At 35.3% G+C, this 23,120-nt stretch overlaps 1 protein-coding gene across 4 annotated transcripts in view; it reads right to left on the reverse strand.

The window, feature by feature from the left end:
- PTBP2 (polypyrimidine tract binding protein 2) overlaps positions 1 to 20,501 on the reverse strand; it is a 75,523-nt gene extending 55,022 nt beyond the window's left edge. For 3 of the 4 annotated variants that reach the window (XM_040627002.1, XM_040627000.1, XM_040626999.1), the window contains exons 1-2: positions 20,346 to 20,501; positions 18,611 to 18,641 (exon numbers count right to left, since the gene is read on the reverse strand). In XM_040627002.1, the coding sequence (XP_040482936.1) occupies positions 18,611 to 18,641; positions 20,346 to 20,353 (39 nt within the window). In that variant the 5' untranslated portion in view covers positions 20,354 to 20,501. The remainder of the gene's footprint in view (positions 1 to 18,610; positions 18,642 to 20,345) is intronic. The other variant, XM_040627003.1, reaches the window with a different exon arrangement.
- Between the last annotated feature and the right edge of the window lie 2,619 nt (positions 20,502 to 23,120).

A 23,120-nucleotide genomic window follows, 5' to 3' on the forward strand; every position in this document is an offset into this window, starting at 1 on the left:
GTACTTCATTTTATCAACATCTTCATAGCATTCTAGTATACTGGTGTACCATGGTTTTTTAAATTCTCAAGCTGATACGTTTCAGTTATGTGCAATTCATCCTTGTATTTAAATACCCATGAAAGTCACAAAAACAGATCATAATCTATGTAACGAGTAACTCAATAAATTACATAAAGAAATTGTACAAACCATATTTGCTCAAACACAATAAGACATTTTGATGAGGAAAAAGAAAACTAGAAAAAAATTCAATTGTTTTATTTTAATCAGATGAAATTCTGAAATGGTTCCCAAATAACTTGGATCAAAATGAGCATATAAACTTCAAATACAGACTACTGTAAAAATTTAGAAAGATGTTACCCCATTAAAAAAAAATAGGCAAAATATTAAACTGAAAAGCTGTTTCATCTTGCTCACAGTAAAAACCAGTTCAAATTAATACATTTAAGTAACATCTCATATATCAGACTAGCAAAACCCCAATCTGAACAATATACTCTACTGGGCAGGCTATCAGGAACAGAGACACTCATATACTTTCTATGCAGCGGGTACAGGAAAAAAAAAAAAAGACAAAAATTTCCATGTATAGCCATGGAGTGATTTCCAGAATATACTTATCATTAAAAAGGAAGTTATAGCTGTTATAATCTGTATACCCTGCCACTTTCTCTCCATGGTGATGGGAGGGAGAATGTAGGAAGCAATTCATATTTGTTTGTATTAGATAAAAGTATGAACCAAAAATTAACGAAAATGATACCTATAATGGGATAGAAAAGACAAATTAGAGTGGACAGGAATTTAAGGATCATTATAAATGTAGTTTGTTTTACTTTTTCACTTGGGAAAATTAAGCCAAAAATGGAGAGGAGGAAATCTCTAAAAATCAAAACCAAAATGAAACCATTAAACCTAACTATCAGCTTGGTAGTAGAACCACACATAGAATTCTCTCAATAAACTTCAGAATTCTGTAATTATACTATAAGGACAAAAATAACTGCAAAGAAATCTTAAACTATATTCAGTAATTATAATATCAGTGTAATACTGATGTTCCTTTAAAAAAAAAAACTAGTATATATATGTAATATTTTGTTAATATTAGCAAGCAGAAATATTCAATGCACGAGAGGTACAAATATAAAATCAGAAAAGTAAAACTGTAAAGTTAAATATGAACTGGAAATAACAAATGAGCTCACAGTATTTGTCTTCAAAACACTGCTAGCTCTGTCCACTAAAAGAGCTTTGAAGTAATAACCTAACAGCAATTAGCACCTTTGCACCCACATTAATGTGGTCACTAAGGACCAGTACCCACCCAAAGGAACCAGCATTTTCTTAAAGAAATGGCTAAAGGTCTGGAACAAAAAATGGCACTTCAAGCAAGTAAGTATCAAAGCTACCCCTGTTATGAGCTCTCACTGGCTCAAGATCAAAGACTTTTTTTTTTTTTTAATATTTTATTTATTTATTTGACAGAGATAGAGACAGCCAGCGAGAGAGGGAACACAAGCAGGGGGAGTGGGAGAGGAAGAAGCAGGCTCATAATGGAGGAGCCTGATGTGGGGCTCGATCCCAGAACGCCGGGATCACGCCCTGAGCCGAAGGCAGACGCTTAACCGCTGTGCCACCCAGGCGCCCCCAAACAAAGACTTTTAAAAGAATGATCATTGCTATAAGACTGGAAAATAAATGTAAAAGTTCTTGCCACCACAATGATTCTAACAACAACAAAAACTCACACTGGCTACACTGGAGGTTACTACAGTACCAACTCATCAGGAAATGTTTTTAAAGTCAAATTCTATCCTGTTTTCTTACAAAAAGAATATTCCAGTATGACAAATATTTGATGTAAAAACTTAACAAAAGAATCTAAAACATGAAGGGGTAAAAAAGAATATCACCATTTTTGCAATGCCCAACAAAACTGCAATCATTAACTAATAAAATCAAGAAGGTGAAAGGATGATGGAGCACTCTATACTGGATGCATCACACTGACAAAACCCGAACCTACTGATAAATGTTAACATCATAAAGAGATAATTAGACATATTCCTCCTGGTGTGATACAATAGGAATCACATAGAGTGCATCTACAAAATATTCCTGCTAACAATTAAGCCTGAATTTGATCAAGCCTCACCTCAGGAAATATGATATGAGGAACATACAAAATGACATGGAGGTATAATCACTGAAATCAACAAAGTGGAAAATCATACAGAATAGATGACCCCGTTTCTCTAATAATCAATAAATAAAAAGCAATAAAGGGAGAGGGGAAGGTAAATTGCTTTATAAAGAGACTTAAAAGACATTAACTAAACATACTGACTTTCCTTGATTCCTGATTTGAAAGGGGGGAAAAGACATTTTTGAGACAATTGGGAAATTTTGGCTACTACTGGATATTAGATAATATTAAGAAATTATTTTAAATTTCATTTAGGTATAATAATGGTATCAATATCATCCTTAGAGTATATATCTGTTAGATACACACAATAAAGTATTTAGGGATGGTATGCAATTATCTGAGATTTCCTTTAATATTCTCCAAGAGGAAGGATTTGTGTATTACTGTACCATTCATACCACTTTTGTGTATCTTTAAAGTTTAATAATGAAGCTTAAAAAAATTAAAATGAGAAAATTGACACGAATACATGGAAAGACATTTTGTGCTCATGGATTGGAAAAATCAATATTGTTAAAATGTTCACACTACCCAAAGCAATCTACAGATTCAATGCAATCCCTATCAAAATTCCAATGGCATTTTTCACAGACATAGAACACACAATCCTACTATTTGTATGGAATTGGAAAGGGCCCAAATAGCCAAAGCAATCTTGCGAAAGAATAAAGATGGAGGCATCACACTCCCTGATTTCAAACTAGTGATCAAAATAGGATGGTAAGGCATGAAAACTAGATACATAGATCAATAGAACAGAAATAGAAATACACCCATACATATAGGGTCAATTAATTTATGACAAAGAAGCCAAAAACATAAAATGGGGAAACACAGTCTCTTCAATAAATGATACTAGGAAAACTAAATAGCCACATGCAAAAGAATGAAACTAGACTACTACCTCACACCATACACAAAAACTAACTAAAAACAGATTAAATACTTGAATATAAGACCTGAAACCATAAAACTCCTAGAAGAAAACACAGGTGGTAAGTTCCTTAACACAGCCTACGTAATGATTTTTTGGATTTGACACAAAAGCAAAGGCAACCTGAGGACCTACAGAATAGGAGAAAATAACTGCAAGTCATACACAGTTGTCCCCTCTTATCTATAATTTCGGTTACACATGGACAACCATAGTCTGGAAGCAAATGATCCTTCTTCTGAAGTATTGTCAGAAGGTCATGACCATCCTAATCCTACATCACAATTCCTACGTCATTCACCTCACTTCATCTCATCATGTAGCCATTTTATCACCACAAGAAGTGTGAGTACAGCACAATAAGATAATCTGAGATGAAAGATCACATTCACCTAACTATAAATGGTACTATTTTATTAGTTATTGTTGTTAATCTCTTCCTGTACCTCATTTGTAAGTTAAACTTTACCACAAGTATGCATGTGCAGCAAAAAATACAATATATATAGAGTTAAGTACTACTGAGTTTTAGGCATCCACTGGGGATCTTGGAATGTACCCCTGGGAATAAAGGGATACTACTGTATTTGATAATATTCAAAATATATAAAGAACTCATATGACTCATAAAACAATAATCCAATTAAAAATGGGCAGATGATCTGAATAGATATCTTTCCAAAGAAGATAGGCACATGGCCAATAGGTACGTAAAAAAGTGCTCAACATCACAAATCATCAGAGTAATGCAAATCAAAACCACAATGAGGCATCACCTCACATCTGTTAGAATGGCTATTACCAAAAAAGGCAAGAAATAAAGTGCTGGTGAGAATGTGGAAAAAAGAGATCCCTTGTGCACTACTGACAGGAATGTAAACTGGTGCAGCCACTATAGAAAACAGTAAAGGTCCCCCCACCCCGGCCAAATTTTTAAAAGTATCATCATACAATCCAGCAATTCCACTTCTGGAAATTTTTCTGAAGGAAAGGAAATCGCTATCTCAAAAAGATATTTGCATCCCCATGTTCACTGCAGAATTTACAACCAAGACATGGAAACTAATCTAAATGTCCATCGATGGATGAATGGATAGACAATGTGGTATGGATTATTCAGGCATTAAAAAAAAAAAGAAATCTTACCACTTACAATGGATGGGCCTTGAGGGTATTATGCTAAGTCAGAGAAAGACAAATACTGTATGTACGATCTCCCTTATATGTAAAATCTAATTAAAAAGAAACCTAAACTCATAGAATAAAAAAACAGATGGGTGGTTGCCAGAGGTAGAGGATGGACAAAATGGACGAAGGTGGTCAAAACATACAAACTTGCAGTTGTAAGATAAATGAATCCTGGGGATGCAAAGTACAGCATTGTTACTGCAATTAACAATACTGTATTGTACACTTCAAAGTGCTAATAGAGTAAAATCTTAAAAATTCTCATTATAAGGAAAAAAATTTTAACTATATGTCATGATGGATATTAACTTATCCTGGTAATTGTTTCATAACATACTCATATATCAAATCATTATGTTGTACATGTGAAACCAACAGTGTTATATGTCAATTATTTCTCAATTTAAAAAAAAAGAAAAAGAGAACTCTAAAAGCAAAATCTTATTGCCAAAGTATCACCTAGTCTTCCTTAATCTTGAATGTTATTTTTTTAAACAAGAAAGTCAATGAGTTCAGGATCTAAAGTGGACCTAAAAACAAAATAAATCTAGCATGAGGCAGAAAAATAAAGATAAAAACAGATTAATGCATCACGGAAACAAAAAAAAAGTATAAAAGCTGGTTCTTTGTACAGACTAGTGACTAGTAAGGTTAAGGTCTCCGACAAGAGAATTAAACAAAATATAAATGTTTAATATTAGCAATACAAAGGGGAGAATTTAAAAATGCTACACAATTCTAAGAAATCTGAAGTCCAGTAAAACATAATTTTCTAGAAAAGCAGTGAATAAACCACTAACTTTGGAAGAAACTGAACTATTTGTCAAAGAAGTATCCCTCTTTCTTCACCCTTTACAGATAAGCTGCTTAAAATCCTTTTAATATATAGGGGAAATGATGGGAAGCAAGTATAGTGCTGATTAACTTGGATAAAATCACTGGTGATTTCATTTATTTTCATTTTTGCCTAAAGCATTAAGCACGACCTCTATAATTAGAGAAAATCTTACACGGAAGAAATATTTTTCAAAGAAATGTTATAGTCCTCTCCCTTTGAGTTCAAGCACTGCCAACTTATTTTATTGATAATGTAAACACTCCCCCAATTATCTTATAAACTTAGAGCAATGTATTCGAAACCCAAAAAATCTTCATGGAACTCAGCCAAATGATCTCAAAATACACATGGTAAAGAAAATGTTTTTCAAAACAATTTTGAAGAACAGAGTTGTGAAATTCACTCCACAAGATTCCAAGATGCCACAATAAATTAAGACACTGTGGTAGAGACAAACAATGAAACAGGACAGACAAACAATGAAATAGAACAGATAGCCCAGAAACAGTTCCATGCATGTATGGAAACCTGACAGCTGACACTGCGGATCATTGAGGAAAAAAACATGAACTATTCAATTAAGTTGGTACTAAATTTATTATCCATAAGGGAAAAAAATCATTAAACCTTTATCAAACACTATACAAAAATTAAATTCCAGGTAAACTGAGGCCTTAAATGTGAAAATCAAAATTTCAAAACTTTCAAAATAAAATCCACTATATATAAGACCTTGAGTTAAAGAAAACTTTCTTAAAACCAAAATATAAATGTAATATTAAAATTCCCAACTTCTATTCATCGATAATAACAATGAAGCTATAGACATGAGTTAATTGTAGTATATATAAGTAACATGGCTTTAGTATCCACAATATATAAAAACTCCTAAGGAAAAGATTAAAAATTACATTAAAAAGAAAATGGACAGACTACATGAACAGGTATTTAACAGAGAAGAAACATAAGAGGCCTATAAACTAACAAAACGTATCATTCATACTCAGGGAATTCAAACTAAAACAAGACACCATGCACATGTTCCTTAGACTGACAGAAAGTCCAACAATGCCAATTATCAGAGAAGACGTGCAGAAACAAATTCTCATACACTGCTAGTAGAGTATAAATTAGTACAAGCACTTAGAAATGCAACATGTCAACATCCAATCAACTTCAAAATAGACACACTCTATAATCCAATGATTCCACTTCCAGAGAAACTTGAATACTGACAATTACTGATATATGCACAAGAATACTCAAAATTTGTAACAGGAAAAATTTACAAACAACCTCAATATTTGTCAATAAGGTAATGGTACACTCATAAAATCACATACCATATGGCAATGAAAGCAAATGAATTAGAGCCACATATAAACTTACATTAAAAAAACAAAAATAATATTGAACAGAAAGGACAAGTTATAGAATATACACAGCATGTGGAACATATAAAACAAAACCATATATTGCTTAACATACAAAAAGATAAGTAACACATAGTGAAAGTATACACAGGAACGGCAAACACCAAACTCAAGATAGTGGTTACCTGGGGTGGAAGTGGAGGGAAAGTATATAGAGGATGCAATGAACTGAATGTTAATGACCCTCGAAATTCATATGCTGAAGTTATAACTCCCAATGTCACAGTATTTGGAAATGGAGCCTTTGGGAGATAATTAGGGCTGAGATCCAACTCCATGCCCTCCAAAATTCTATATTTTTCAAAGGAATCCTCCACAGAATCTTTCTTTTAACACCATTAAAATGAATTCACCTTGTGTCCTATTATTTTAGCTTTTCTCCCCCCGACTTCTTTTGGATTATGTGTCTTTAATTTTAGTCACTCCCATCCTCCAATTATTTTAGAAATTATATACCCTGTATTTTTATTCTGCTGACCCTTACAATTTTAAAATGTACACTTATCTGGTTCATTTTGGACTTGAAATTTCCATCCTCCACACTGGTACTGTCCAGAAGAAATGTAAGATGAGCAACAGATAAGATCTTACAAACGTTCTAATAACCATATTTTAGCAAGTAAAAAGAAAAAGGATACAAATGATATTTTATTTAATCCAAAATATTATCAATATGTAATAGGTATAAAAATTACAGTATTTTTTTAATCATACTAAGTCTTGGAAATTTATGTGCATTTTACAACTGGAGATTAGTTTAGACTAGTCACACATCAAGTGCTCAATACCCATGTATGACTAATGCCTACTATAAAGAACACAACAGTTCAGAACAATACCAGAATCATCAGAACTTACATATCAGTTACTTGACTACTCTTTCATGTTATTATGATTTAATACTTTTAGTTTTATTTTTCAAACCCCAAATCAAACAATCACTGCCATTACTTTCTTATACTGTCAGTAATTACATTTACCCACAGTCCTACCAATTTCTTGGTTAACCTTACTTCTCCTACCTCAAACCAGTCTGTTGGTCAATTTCCTCAATTGCCTTTCTTGGGGGAGAGGAAAAGGGAGCAGTGTCTCTGAAAATGTCACTATTTTGTTTTTCTCTTTAAGTGACAATTTAGCTAATTATAGAATAGGTAGTTATTTTCATTCAACATTTTGAAAATACTATTTCACTATCTTCTGCACCCCTATGTTGAAGAAGCATATTGTGTCTTTCCAGTTCTTATTAAGAAATCTGATTTTTCTATGGCTGCTCATCTCTATGTCTGTTGGTCTGCTCTTTAACTGTGATGTGTCTAAGTTTTCTTGTGCTTCCTAAACCTAAGAATTCATGAAGCTCATCAATTTTGGAAAATTATCACTCTTTTAAACTTTCATATTCTGCTTCTCTGCAATCTTTACTTTCTCTTTCTGGTACTCTAATTAGATATTCGTTAGAATTCCTCTTCCTTTCCTCCATATCTTTTAACCCCTCTACTATTTTCATCTCTTTGTTGTTCTGTGTTAAACTGAGTAATTTTTATCTTTTAGTTAACCAATTCTCTCTAGTGTTTTCTGACTAGCGGTTTTTAACGTGGACTCCAGGCTCTCTTAAAAATTAATGTACACTTGAGAGGGTGCCTGGCTGGCAGTTGGAAGAGTACGTGACTCTTGATTTCACGGTTGTGAGTTTGAGCCCCATGCTAGGCACAGAGATTACTAAAAAAATAATAAACTTTTTAAAAATTATGTATTCTTGAAAATATAATACTGTAGGGTAACTACACTTCAATTAAAAAAAGTTAACTTTTAAAGATTTTATTTATTTATTTGACAGAGAGAGACAACAAGACAGCAAACACAAGCAGGGGAGTGAGAGAGGGAGAAGCAGGTCCCGCTGAGCAGGGAGCCTGATGGAGGGCTCGATCCCAGGACCCTGGGATCAGGACCTGAGCTGAAGGCAGACGCTTAACGACTGAGCCACCCAGGCGCTCCTAAAAAAATTTAACTTGTAAACAATAAAAAAATCCTGTCTCTAATAGTCACGTAAGAAATCTATATTATTCGGCATCCAGAGGTGCTCCTTCCAAATCAGGCATATAAAGACCTATAGTAACAACCATGATCATCATTTGAGCACTTATGTGCCATTCTGTGTTAACTCTTACATGTTACTTTATCTCATCTTCAAAATAACTTTTGAGGTAGGTCCTATTAAATTAAAACCATTTAAAAATTTGTTAAACTAAAGCTCAGAGATTACCTAGGCCAAACCCTAGCCTGCTAGCAAATTCTAAATCACATGTTCTTAACTTGACAAGACCTCCATTGAAAAAACATTCTTGTCCACCATCAATAATTACAATTCACATTAAATTTTAATATTGCGTTTCTATCATACAAAGTTTAAGCGAACGTTAAGATACACTTCTTTTACATATCCTTTAAGAACACCGATAAACAGATGTTTATTGAGCACAGACTATGCTGAGCACAAACAAGGTGAAAGAAGTTATTACAAGAAATATTACTGGGAATAACATTACACACACGCACATACACACAAATCAGACAGCATATGTCTTCTAATGGAAAAACATACCACCGCTTATAAAATATTACCAAAAACAAATGAAAAGAGAATATGATATCTCTAGATCCAACACCAATGATACATGAACATTTTAAATTACAACATTAGAACACAATCAGTAGATGCAGACTGGGGCAACTCTGGGGCCCCAACAAGTTTTCTTCATAAACAAAATGCAAAGTAAAAAAAAGAAAAAAAACCCACAGGGGTCAAGGGAAAACTTGCAGATTAAAAGAAATAAAACAGGCATATCAATATATTGAATGTGTTCATCTTATTTGATCCTGCCTTCCCCCCCACTGAAAAAAAAAAAACAACTGTAAAAGTATTATGACTTTTATGAGACAAGTAAAATTTTAACACAAATTTGGCAGTTGATAACATTAAGGAATTGCTCATTTTTTTGGACGTCCTAACAATATTGTGGTTATATTAAAAAAAAAAAATAGGAGAGAGAGAGAAAGACAAAGTCCTTATCTTTTAGAGACACACCAAAACATTTACAAATAAAATAATACAGCGGTGCCCGGGTGGCTCAGTCAGTTAAGCATCTGACTCTTGATTTCAGCTCCGGTTATGATCTCAGGGTCGTGAGATCAAGTCCCATGTCGGGCTCCATGCTCAGTGTGGAGTTTGCTTAAGATTCTCTCTCCCTTCCTCTCCCTCTGCCCCTCCCCACCTGCTGGAGTGCTCTCTCTCTCTCTCTCTCTCTCTCTAAATACAGTATTTGCAACTTGTCTCAATACAGGAGGAGAAAAGTAGAGTGGATATCACAAATTTTAACGATGGTTTACTGATGATTATTGGGATTAAGTGACAGATAAATAATGGTTCATGATAACTACTGTCTTTTTCTATGTTCAAAATTCACAAGTTATAAAAAAAGAATCATTCTTCAAAAACACTTATCATAAGTTCTTGTGATACTTTATTACTTCTAAAGTAAAAATATTACTTAGCCACATTAGCTCCTAATGCACCATGTCTAAAACTACATTAAGAAAGCTATTACACTTTAGCAACACAAATAGACCAAATAAGAGATTAAAATATTAACATTTACAGAGACTCATTATTCTAGCTCATAGCACTCCATGTAATACCGAAGCCAATCTTTTCAGAGCTCATTCTCCAAGTTCCAAGAACAGCATAATAGCGAGCTACTTTTATGTGTGGGAACTGACAGGTATACAGAGTAGTGTCTACCAAATGAAGTACAAATTTCACAACCTGCACATGAGGCCTTCTACAACCTATCTGCCATCTTCTCTTTCTCTCATATCCATATATAAACCCATATACAAACCTATTGGCACAAAAGCTATTCAGTGGTTGTGAATTTGTGCCAGCCCATCATACAACTTTGGCCATGTCATTCTCTCAACAAATACTACTCATCTCCTATCGCAAACTATTTACAATGCATATGTCACAACTCACTATTTTCGTTAAGTCTACTCTGATCCTACCAAACCCAACTAATCTCTCCTATCATGGCCGTATGGCACATGCTTAAACCTTGAGTACTTCTCTCTTCAACTATATGAGGTCCTAAAAGACAGATCTCCAGCAAAAAGGAAGAATGCTGTGAAATAAAATTGGTGTTTATCTTTGTATTGATTAGTGGCTCATGAGATTATAAGAATACTGAAGCCAGACCCTTTAGGAGTCATTAAATATTTACTGAGTATGTACTATTTATTGATGATGGAGGAGCAATAAAGCAACTTGTTGTTGAATAATACCTCTTTCTCCCCTCAAGGAGCATATATTCTCTCAGTCTTTGAGTTACAAGTTAACAGTCTTGTCATTTAGTAGACACATTCAAAATGTCTTCACTTGAAATTCTAATGTAAATACCTAAGCATGCATATCATATCTGTACAGCATTTTAAGAAATATCAGAATCTAAAAACCCAAACAAAACAGTTTTTAATAACATACCTATTATAAACAATCAGTTATGTTAAATCATTACGAAAAGTAACAGTTGGCATTACTTCATTGCAACTATCTAAACAGCCAATGTTGGTAAATTCAATTGCTATATCAAAACTTATACAGTAAGTTCAGCACTTCACAACCAGTGCTTTCAAAATACTAGTGAAATCCAAATTGGAAAATGCTAACAACTTATTTTAACACCTATGTTCTTTATTAACTGTCTAGTGTTAAAGGCTTCCTTTAGTTAATTTAGTAAGAAGAGAACTACTACAAATTTCACTATTTAAAATAACCATCCAAAAAGTGAACATTTTACCATACTGAGTATCATCTTGAATTACAATGCAATCACCTCAACCATTTCTGTTTTCCTAAGTAAGAGGCCAATTATTTTGCAAAGATTTCACAGTGACAAAAAGTTAATGGTACAGAAACGAAACCTGAAATTAATTACAAATTACAAGGAATGTAAAAAACCATTTTAAAGACATGCAACAAACCTCTTATTAAAAATTCAAATTTCCTTTTATACTCTCACTAAGCTTACCAAAAAGGACTAAAATCAACTGAGTACAGCAAATTTATAAAGATAATGAAAAATGAAATTTCAACATATTCTAAAGCTATAAAATTTGAATATTCTATATGTACTGTATATCAGTTAACGTTAACTGAAGACCTAGTTGTGAAAAATACTTTTTCTGCATAATCACATTAATCTTCAAAACTATTATAATCGCATTTAAAAGATGGTAACAGAAGCTAAAAACGTTTAAAATCAAATAAACTAAAAAAAAAAAAAAGAAATACTACTTAATAATAATACACAAATAAATCTATATGCCCAAAACTACATGAAGAAATGCAAAGGAAAAAAATTAAAAGAATAAGCTATAAGAAAATGTACCTATGATGAATATGGTATCAATCAATTCTTACACAGAAATCTAACAAAGATGATCATTAAAATAGGTCGGGTATACAGAGGCAGTTCACAGGACAAGAAATATAAAGTCAAATTCTTAAAATCTCACCCACTTCAAAATATAAATTATAAAGCACTTTTCTTTTGCTTAAAATTAGCTAACATTCTAAATTTTTATAAGACCCAGAATTCAGGGCGCCTGGGTGGCTCAGCCATTAAGCATCTGCCTTCGGCTCAGGTCATGATCCTAGGGTCTTGGGATGGAGCCCCACATCCGGCTCCCTGCTCAGCGGGAGGCCTGCTCCTCCCTCTCACAATCCCCTTGCTTGTGTGCCCTCTCTTGCTGTCTCTGTCAAATAAATAAATAAAATCTTTAAAAAAAATAAAAAATAAAAAAATAAAACCCAAAATTCGGCAAGGGTGTAGAGAAACAGGTACTCCCATACAGTTGTGGAAAAGCACTTAGTGAAGAATCCCCTTTTGGCAATGTGGTTTTCATATACTTTTTAACTGTAAATTTCACTTGACACATTTCTACTTCCATTGTAAATATTCCCACACAGTCTTTAACTGCAAACTGGAATCAAACCATAAGCCCATCAATGTAGGAACTATATTGTGGTGTGTCCATGTAACAAAGAATGAGGCAGATCTTGAACTGCAGACCATATTATGTAATTTTTTTTTTAAAGAAAAAAAATAGGTGGACTTCCAGTTCCAGCCAACGTGGTGTAACATGCACCAGTTTGCCCTGTTGAAACTTCTAAAAAATCACACATCATGTATAGAACAATGGTTTTTCAAGACCAGTGAAGATCAGACAATGATGAACAATGATCCCTGAAATTCAAAAAACAAACGAGCTGAGTCCATGATTGCCCCAGCTCACTCTCTTGAGACCAGTCCATGGCACAGCTCAGGTGCAGAAAATGGCCAAACTTCAAAAACTCCCTCAATTAAGTAAGAGGACATGAGTCCAAAGAGACCAAAGCAAGGAGAGTTTGTATGGCAGAGTACCAAAGACAGGTGCACAGAGACAACTCCGAGAATCTGCAGAGAATCCCCCCGAATATTCAGTGCATACATACAACTATGTTATGAATAATAAAGAAGATGTTTTTCTTGTTAAGTCATGTTTAAAAGATAACTGGCTGTTTCAATAAACAAACTGTATAGAATTTTTAACATCTATAGAAGTAAAATGTTTGATAACAATAGCAGAGGCCAAGAGAAGAGAAATAAAGTATTCTCATACTCACAAAATTTATGTGAAGTGGCATATATACTCCTTGAGGGAAGACTGTGGTAAGTTTGAGATTTATGTTAAAACTCCTAAAAACAGCCACCAATATAACAAAACAGAGTTACAAGCTAATCAACAAGAAATGTAATGGAACTTAAAAAAAATACTCATCCAAAAGAAAGCAGAAAAAGGGAAGAACACGAAGCACAAATAGAAAAACAGCAAAGTAGTAGTTTTAAAAGTAACCATATTAGTCAAAAGAAGAGGGTGTTAAGTTGGATGTAAAAATCAAATTCCAACTTTATGCTATATACAAAAAACACATTTTAAATCTAAGGACACATATTGGTTGAAAGTGAAAGAATGAAAAAGAGATATATCATGTGAACTCTATTCAAAAGAAAGCCAAGATGGCTATACCAATCTCATAAGAAGTAGATTTTAAAGCAAAGAATATTACCAGGGATAAAAGTGATCACTACATAATAAAAAAGGAGTCAATGCATAAAAAGGACATAGTAATCCTAAACATTTATGCACTAATCATAAACTTCAAAAAAAATTAAACAAAAACTGGTAGAAGTACAAGGAGAAACAGACACATGCACAAGTAAAAGAGATTTCAATATCTTTCTCTCAATGTGCTAGCACAACAGAAAATCAGGAAGGACAGAAATCACTTCAATGTTATCAATAAACTTAATATAACTGACATTTATAGAACACTACCCAACAGCAGAATACACATCCCTATGAGGTACACATAAAACTTAAGATATATATTTGAGTCCTAAAACAAGTCTCAACAAATTTACAAAAGATTCAAGTCTTAAAATATGTTCGCTAGCTACAATGAAATTAGAGTAACAGGAACATCTATGGAAAACTCCAAATATTTGGCAATTAAATAAATAACATACTTCTGAATAACACATGGGTCAAAAAAGTATATTAGAATGTATTTGAACTGAATGAAAAGAAGTGTGCATGTCAAAATTTGAGAGATGCCACAAAAGCTGTGCTTAAAAAGGAAATACACATAGCACTAAGCCTCTATATTAGAAAAGGTATCATGTCAATGATATCAGCTTCAACATAACTAAGTTGAAAAAGAAGAACTTCTGCCAAGCAAAAGAAAACTAAAACAGCAGATATCAATAAAGTAGGAACAGACAACTCCGTGAAATCAAAAGCTGATTTTTGGGGGATATTAATAAATTAATCTCTAGCTAAACTGACAAGGGGAAAAAAAGACAAATAGCATCAGGAATGAGAGAAGTGACATCACTACAGATTCTACAGACATCAACAGTATAAAAAGGTAATATCATAAACGACTTTATACAAATAAACTCTAACTTGGATCAGAAAGTACAAATTATCAAAGTTCACTTAAGAAGAAATAGATAAACCAAATAGTCCTATATCTAATTAAATAGATTAAATGTGTCATTTAAAACTTTCACAAAGAAAACGAACATCAGGCCCTCACAACTTCACTGGTCATTTGCCCCCAAACATTTAAGAAAGAAATAATATCATTTAGGGATTCACGCTGATAATAAGAACAAAGTAAAGATGTTTGCTCTCATCACTTCTACTCAGCACTGTACCAGATGCCACAGGCAGGGGAAAAAAAAATGGCATCCAGATAGGAAAAAAGATAAACAGTGTGTACAGAAAATCTGATGATATACAAAAAAGCTATTAGACCTAGCAAGTGAGTTTGGCAAGAGTGAAGAATACAAGAACAACCCGGAAAAATATTTGTATTTCTTTACAATAATAACAACTGGAAAATGAGATTTTTAAAACATCATTTACAATGGCACCAAAAAACATGAAACAGGGTAAATCTGACAAAAATGTACAAAAACTATACACTGAAAACACTGCTGAAAGAAATTAAAAGATTTAGGTAAATGGAAAGATAAATTGCGTTCTTGAGTGGGAAAACTCAAGATTGTCAGGATGTCAGTTTACTTCAAATTCCTTTCAAGTTAATTCCAATAAAATCCCAGCAAACTTTTTTGTAGAAACTGACTCATATAAAAAAAGACATGTGAAGAGCCAAAACAACTTTAAAAATGAACAAAGAAGACCATGACTGCTTTATTTCAAGACTATTTAATATAAAATGATAGTAATTAAGACAGTATGTTTTTGGCATCTAGAAGGACAAAAATGGGTCAATGGAAAAGCATACAGCACAGAAATAGAATCATACATACATAGATGATTTTTGACAATGGTGCAAAGCCAATTCAATGAACAAAGGACAGCCTTTTCAACAAATGGTGCTGGAAAAAGTTTAAGTCCATACCCCAAAACAAAAAATGTTGACTTATATTTTGCACCATATGAAAAAAAATTAAATAAACTTAAATGCAATACCAAAAACTATTAAACTTCTACTAGAAATCAAAGGAGAAAATCTTTGTGACCTTGGGTTAGGCAAAGATAGCTTAGATATGACACCAAAAGCTTGAGACGTACAAAACCGGTAAACTTCAGTTCATTATAATTAAAAACTGCTGTTCTTCAAAATACACTATTGAGAAAGTGAAAACACAAACAGGAGAAATATTAACCATATATCTGATAAAGGACTTATAACCAGAATGAAGACCTGTTAAAACTCAAGAGTAACCCAATTTAAAAAGTTGGCAAGAGATACAGACACGTCACCCAAGATGATATACAGCTGGCAAAAAGCACATGAAACGACAATTAACATCACAGACATTAGAGAAATGCAAATTAAAAACACAGGGAGATTACCCTTCACACCTATCAGAATGTCTATAATCAAAGACAATCACAGGCATTGGAGAGAATGTGGAAGGACTGAAAAATCTCACACCCTACTGGTGGCAATGTAAAATAGCACAACCATTTTGGAAAATGTTCTGCAGTTTCTTAAAACTTTAAAAAGTTAAAATCATATGCCTACCATATGATCCAGCCATTCCAAAGGTATTTCCCCAAGAGAAATGAAAGTTCACACAAAGACTTTTACAAGTATATTCACAGCAGCTTTACTTACAATAGTCAAAACTGGAAACAACCCAAATGTCCATCAAGAGTTGAACGGATAAACAAATTGCCGTATACCCATAAAATGTAATATTACTAAGCAAGAAAAAGGAATAGACTATTGATAGACGACATAGGTAAAACTCAAAATAATTAGAGTGAAATAAGACCAAAACAAAAAAAAAACAAAAAAAAGAGGGTACATTTTGATTCATTTAAAATTCTAAAAAAATGCAAACTAACCTATAGTGACAGAAATCAATCAATGGTTGCTTGAGGAAAGGCAAAAGGGAGTGATTACAAAAGGGCAAAAATGATACTTTTGGGGGTGATGGATGCTCATTATCTTTGCTGTAGTAATGGTCTCATAGGTGTATCCACATGTCAAAAAATTGTACACTTTAGATATGTGCAGTTTATTTTATGTCAAATTTTCTCTCAATAAAGCTATTTTTTAAAAAAGGCAGTATGTGGGCCAGTACACGTATAAATAAGCGAGGATACTAATGTTTGATAATATACAAACTAGTTAACACTTCAGGAAAAAAAATGCACCAGAAAAAATTTAACATAATTACCTACACTTGAGAAACAGCACTAGGACTCAGGGAGAAATACTTACCACTATGAATTTAATCATGCATATTAAAATAATATATACATATGAAAACTTAATTACTCATACACAGGCATGACTCCCAAACAAAAATTCTTTTTTTTTTTAAAGATTTTATTTTATTTATTTGACAGAGAGAGAGCGAGCCAGTGAGAGAGGGAACACAAGCAGGGGGAGTAGGAGAGGAAGAAGCAAGCTCCCAGGGGAGGAGCCTGATGTGGGGCTCCATCCCAGAATACCAGGATCACGCCCTGAGCCGAAGGCAGATGCTTAACGAATGAGCCACCCAGGCGCCCCCCAAGCAAAAATTCTTAACCCCTACCTCAGAAAAGTTCATAAAACAAAACTTCAGTTGTTCAAATTTTTATATTAAACAAAGGATTAAAAAAAAGGTTGGCAATTATTTTTACATCATTTTCCAATTTTTTCTCCTCGAATTAATAAAGAAAACTGGTAAAACCAATAAACCATACCTGGACATCCAATTCTTCGTCTCCTCATTTCTCTCGCCTCTTGTCTGAGTTCCTTCTTTCCTCATCCACTAACAGTGGACAACTCAGACTTGTATCATTCATTCTTTTACAAAATTCCAGAGAATACCTATTTGGATGGTAACTATACATTCTAGATCTCGCACTCTTGACTTATTTCCAATTTCAAATCCTGCAACTACCTCAACTTAGAAAGTACCAGTGCCAAATAAGAATACCTTCCCTAGAAAAAGCTATTTCTCCCCCAATCTATGTAATATGAATTCAAAAAAAAAGCCTAACTACTAAAATATGGATAAATATCTAGTGCATTATAGGGCAGAGAACAGAAAATAAGATAAAACAAAATATCTCCTGAAGTATTGCAAAGAATATCCCATTGTTATGGATGAAATTTTAAGAATTCCAAAAAATATTATAAATAGTCACCAACACTACACTAGGGACACAGCCTCTCAAGACTACTCACACTTTAAAGGCAGAAATGTTATTGCATCAACAAGTCTTTGTGCATGAGGCCTGGAAGATGTGCCAGGTTTGAAAAATTTAAAAAAAACAGGCCTAAGCATTAGAACTAAGGTCTAAAGGAGTAGTTTTCCTGGCCAAAAAGTGAGGAAAGCTTCCAAATGATCTGTACCGTAAGGCCTATTTTCCTTTAATGGAAAGACAAACTAGCTCTTAACTTCTGACTCTAATTGGAAGCTAATTGTCTAAACAAGTTTCTTGTAAGTATCAAGATAACTGATTTCTAATGCGGCTCATTACTGAAATACATATTTTAGTATTCGTAATCAAAAGTAAAAAAAAATCTTAATAAATTATATGATTTAGGTCAAATCACTTATCTATCCATTTAAAACCATAATTTCCCCTCAGAAAATTGGGATATCATTTATATATCCACCAAAAGCCATGTCTGAAAGCATTTTTCAACCCTGAACAGCGTTCGTAACCTACTTTAAAATGTTCTCACAGTCTGCATTTCTAGAAAAACTTAGTTTTTGTCTATTTAGATTATAAACTATGTAACCCAACTTTTAAAATTCAACGAAACACTTCACACTTTTGTTTAACTTTCAAAAGCTAGCTGAAAATTTCCTTTAATGTAGATTCAGCAATTCAGTTTTCATTAGTTTCAAACAATTTTTTCCTACCTTCACGCCAACTGCAACCTCAGTGACAATTCTGTAAAGAAAAAAAAATAGTTTCACCCTTATTATTTTTCTAATGATCACTGTTGGACTCTAAAACTTTTTAGGGTAGTTCATCATTCATAAATCCTCCACTCACCATGCAAATGGTAAACAAATACATAGATTGTCAGTGACACTTCTTTGTACTATCTTCAACTCCGTTTTCTAGAAATTGCTTTCAAACTTGAGATGAAATTCACTAAACTTCCGGTATTTTTTAAACAACCCTTTAAATATCAAAAAGAACTAAACCCCGAACACAATAATGCCATTTAGGCAAAGCTTGTACACTTAGATTAATAATTTAAAACTTAAACCAACTCTTTAGTTATCTTGATAGAATCAGGACACATTAATTCCACTGCCAAGTTTTGTCATCAATTTCCATGTTTATCTGGTGAAATAGTGAACTTCTCTAGATCTATGTTTCAAGTGGAAAACAATCGCTAGATAACCTCTAGGATAATTTAAGTTTTGTTACTGTTAATTTTGATATGGTCTTCCCTTAGTATCTTTTAAAAACACTAAACTCCAAACACTTAAAATAAACCCTTATTTGGCTCTTCATATGTTGTCACTGATTCTAATAAATGTGTTTTAAATAATAGTGTTTTTATACCCCCAGAAGGGCTGAATAGAGCTGTATTTTCGCCCTCAAGGGTGCCTCTTTTCCAACAATTAGTTAAATAATTACGAGTCTTTTCAGATGTAGAGCATTAAGTACCAGGGAGACCCCGGTCCGTGTCATTTCCCAAAGCCCTTGCCTCACCTCACTCAGCATTCTATCTCCACTCGGGCTCCCAAAGATGCAGCACGGTTCTGGCTTTTTGTAGTTGTTTTTGTTTTTCCAGAAACTGGTCAAAGTGGCTTAAAAAAATGGCCCTGTGTTGACTATCTGCTCTTGTTTCTGCCATGGCTGTTGGCCCTTGCCCATGTGACTGATGTCGACCACAAACACTTGGTTTTTTAGATGATTTAATTTCTGGGCCCTTTTGCCAAGCCTTGAATGTTCTTAGGCCCCCACAAAAAGGCATTTTTTTCCTGTCTCCCGCCCCCACTACCAGACTCAAGTGAAAACAAAGGAGTATGACATCTGCCTTCCCCCTTCCTCCCGCCGCCGCACGCCCTCCCCGCCCCCCCTTCCCCAGCGGCTCCCACTTAGCTTTCCCCCGAGCTCCCGCCACCGGCATCTCCCCCAGCCAGGGCGGGCCGGGCGAGGCCGGGGAGGTTGGGGACGGCTGGGGTGCACACAGATGCCTCTCCTCTCTCCCCCAAGAGTCCCCACACAGGCCTCTCTCTTTGGCACTACACACGCTTCCACAGGCGCGGCTACTCAGGGTTCGGGTACCCGGTTACGGATCGAAATGGCTCCTAGAGGGGGCAGGGACGGGCCAGACATTCTGGGGTTCCCACCCCATCCCCCGCCGCCAAGCCCGTGTCCGCTCCCCCTCCGGGGTCGTCGCCCCCGCCATCGCCCCAGTGCCTCTCCTGTCTACAAGCCCGCTTTCTTCTCATTTTCTCGACCAGAGCCCGCCGGGGGAAGCGAAAGGGGGGGTGTGTGCGATGGGGCGGGGGTTGGGTAACGGCAGCCCAGCCCTGGGAGGGGCCGCCGGAGGGTTTCTGGCCGACCCTGGACCCGGCCGAAGGACGGTCCAACTCCCCTCTCACACACCTCCTCGCCAGCCCCATTACATACCCGTCCATTGCCGAACCGGACAAAGCTTCGCTCACAAGAACCGAGCCACGCAGCCACCGAGACACACAAGCGGCGAGAAAATGGCGGCCAGGGCCCGACGGAAATTGCCGAAGGTGCCGGAGCGCACGGGGCAGCGCGCGGCAGCGGCGGCAGCGGAAAGAGCCGAGCGCGCCGGCGCCCGGCTGCGGGAGGCGAGCGGCGGGGCGCGGGGACGAGGGGGAGTGGGCGCCGCCGCCGTCGCTTCCTCCGCGCCGCCGCGCGCCTGGGGCCCTCCGCCCTCCGCCCTCCGCCCTTTGGGCCCGGGCCTGAAGCTGTGGAGCGCGGCGGCCTGGCTTCCTTTTGCACGATGGTCTGAGAAGTCCGTGATGTCTTTCTTGGGAGGCGTGGGTGGTACACCTCTCAAGCCTCCACACCCACTGCCCTGCACCTCAGGAGAGTGGTCCCGGGACCGCAGGACTGTCCCCAGGCAGCCTCCAGTTTAAGCTCCAAACCAGTTCCCAACTTGGCTACCCTCGACCTACTGGGGCCAAGGAAAAACTATTTTATCGCTTTCCTCTTACGCCATCTTTTATTTGCAGACCCTCTCCCTTCCCTAAAACAAAAACAGATACAAAAAACAAAACACCTTTACTCCATTATGAGACAACTGCTTATTGGGTATCAGACTGAAACCTAGGCTTTTGCTTCCAGGCAGGCACTTGTAGTTCCACGCCAACTGGAGGAAAATGCGATTCTCAACCTCAGCTGCTGATTAGTGGGCACCTGTAGGAAATAGTCACAATGCCCTGGATGAAAAAGACCGGTTGAGCCATGTCATAAAAGTAGGTACGAAAAATGTTAATGTTATGATAAGTTAGGAGCTACCATTTGGGGGCTTGAAAGGGAAAGTGGGGATGGGAGTGGTACCTCAGTCTTCACCACTGGTTAGAGACGAAAGGAACATTAAAATGGGCTACACAAATTGACTCCCTTTTCCATTTATCTCACGGTCTCCATTTTAATTCAAATACCATATGGCACCTTTTCTTTAACATGTTTTTCAGAGGTTCAAGAAAGTTTGAACAAGCATCCATTTGGGGGAAATTTGCTCAGTGGGTGACTGCTTTGCCAGCAATTTACCCTCTTCTCCACCCATCACCCCAAACCACAACACAAACACAAATGTACTTAAAATCCTGAGAAACGAAATATATTCTCTATATTTCTCCAGTTACTCTCAGTCTGGTTTTCCTATTCATCCTTCATGCAACCCTCTTACCCCATTACTAATTGGAATTTCACTGTACTAAATGGTACTTTATGTATAATTCGTAAAATTATATTATTTTTAAGGCGGACAGAACTTAAAGAGCATCTTGTCCAAATATTTCGGTATAGAACTCTTCAAAGCACACAAATGTTAAAAATTCTTGACTTAACTCAGGGATTGGCAATCCTTAAAAATATCTATTTCCAACAATGCCTTCCCTTTGTCTTCACCATTGACTTACAATACATAAAGAACCCATTATATGTCATTAATAATAATTTTTCACCTATTTGTGGTTTTGTACATGTATTTTCCCCCAACAATTAATATGTAAGCTCCCAAAGGGCAGGAACTCTAGCATAATTTTCTGTATTCTCCACATTGACTCAATCAATATTGATCTATTGGCAAAGACAAACTATCTCATGAGGGGAAGCCTGTCCTTAGGTGTCAAAAGAAATTACAGCATTTACAAAAACATGTTTTTCTTTTTTTTCTCCTAATAAAGTACAAGACTATGAACAAACAATAGTCAATATGCTTGCTTATTTAAACCTGTCACTATCTAGAAAAGATTTAAGGTTCTTTACAAGTCAAGTCATATAAAATAGTAGATGAAATAACAAAGTCAAATGAGAGGGATTAAGACAAAAGGACAAAAGTATAATATGGAGTCAGGAATGAGGCTAATGCAACAATGTATATCACAAAAGCATGTTGATTAAAAACTGGGTTCAAATTTGAGCTCTTTCATTTAGCAGCTGTGTGACATTAAGCATGTTCCTTAACCTCTCCAGGAAAAAGTTTCCATTACTGAAAATAATGGGATTTACTTTACTGAAAATGAAAATGGAATTAAAAATAGGGCCTTCATCCTAGATGGTTGTGAAATCTAAATGCCTTTATGTAAAGCACCTCTCTAGTTCAGTGATGGGTTACAGTAAATATTCAATAAAGGGTGCTATCATCATAGTTATTATTTTTGTTATTAACTATTATTATTCACTTGACAAGAAACCAGTAGCAAATTTAGCTCTTGGATTGTTAACAGCCAACAATATTGATATAAATAAATCCATATAGGGATTTTCACAAAGGTTAAACATGTCACTGAAGTAATTAGATTGGCTGATATCTAGTAGAATAAATCTGGGAAAATGTCATAGATAAATTTCTGAAACCTCATCCAAATCTAAATTTGTATGATTCTATGAGTTAACCATGGGCAGATTATTAATCTTAACATTAGCAGATGGCAGACCTTTGTAATATATGACAAGATTATATTAGTGTTTATGGATTCCTAACAAAATAAGGCAATAAAAAGTGAAGTGCCTGTACAGTATTATTTTCATACCCATATCTTTTTTCAGTGTAATGATTTGTTCTTTCCCTTCTGAGTGGTAAATGTTTTGACCTTTTACAGAGATTTACACTTATGTGAACAATGATTAAATCTAAATTTCAGTGTATGCTAAGCCAAAACGAGATCTAATATGGATGCAAAAAAAGTAGGAAATAGGATC

Source organism: Ursus maritimus, unplaced genomic scaffold, assembly GCF_017311325.1.
Source record: "Ursus maritimus isolate PB19 unplaced genomic scaffold, ASM1731132v1 scaffold_12, whole genome shotgun sequence".
Lineage (NCBI taxonomy): Eukaryota > Metazoa > Chordata > Mammalia > Carnivora > Ursidae > Ursus > Ursus maritimus.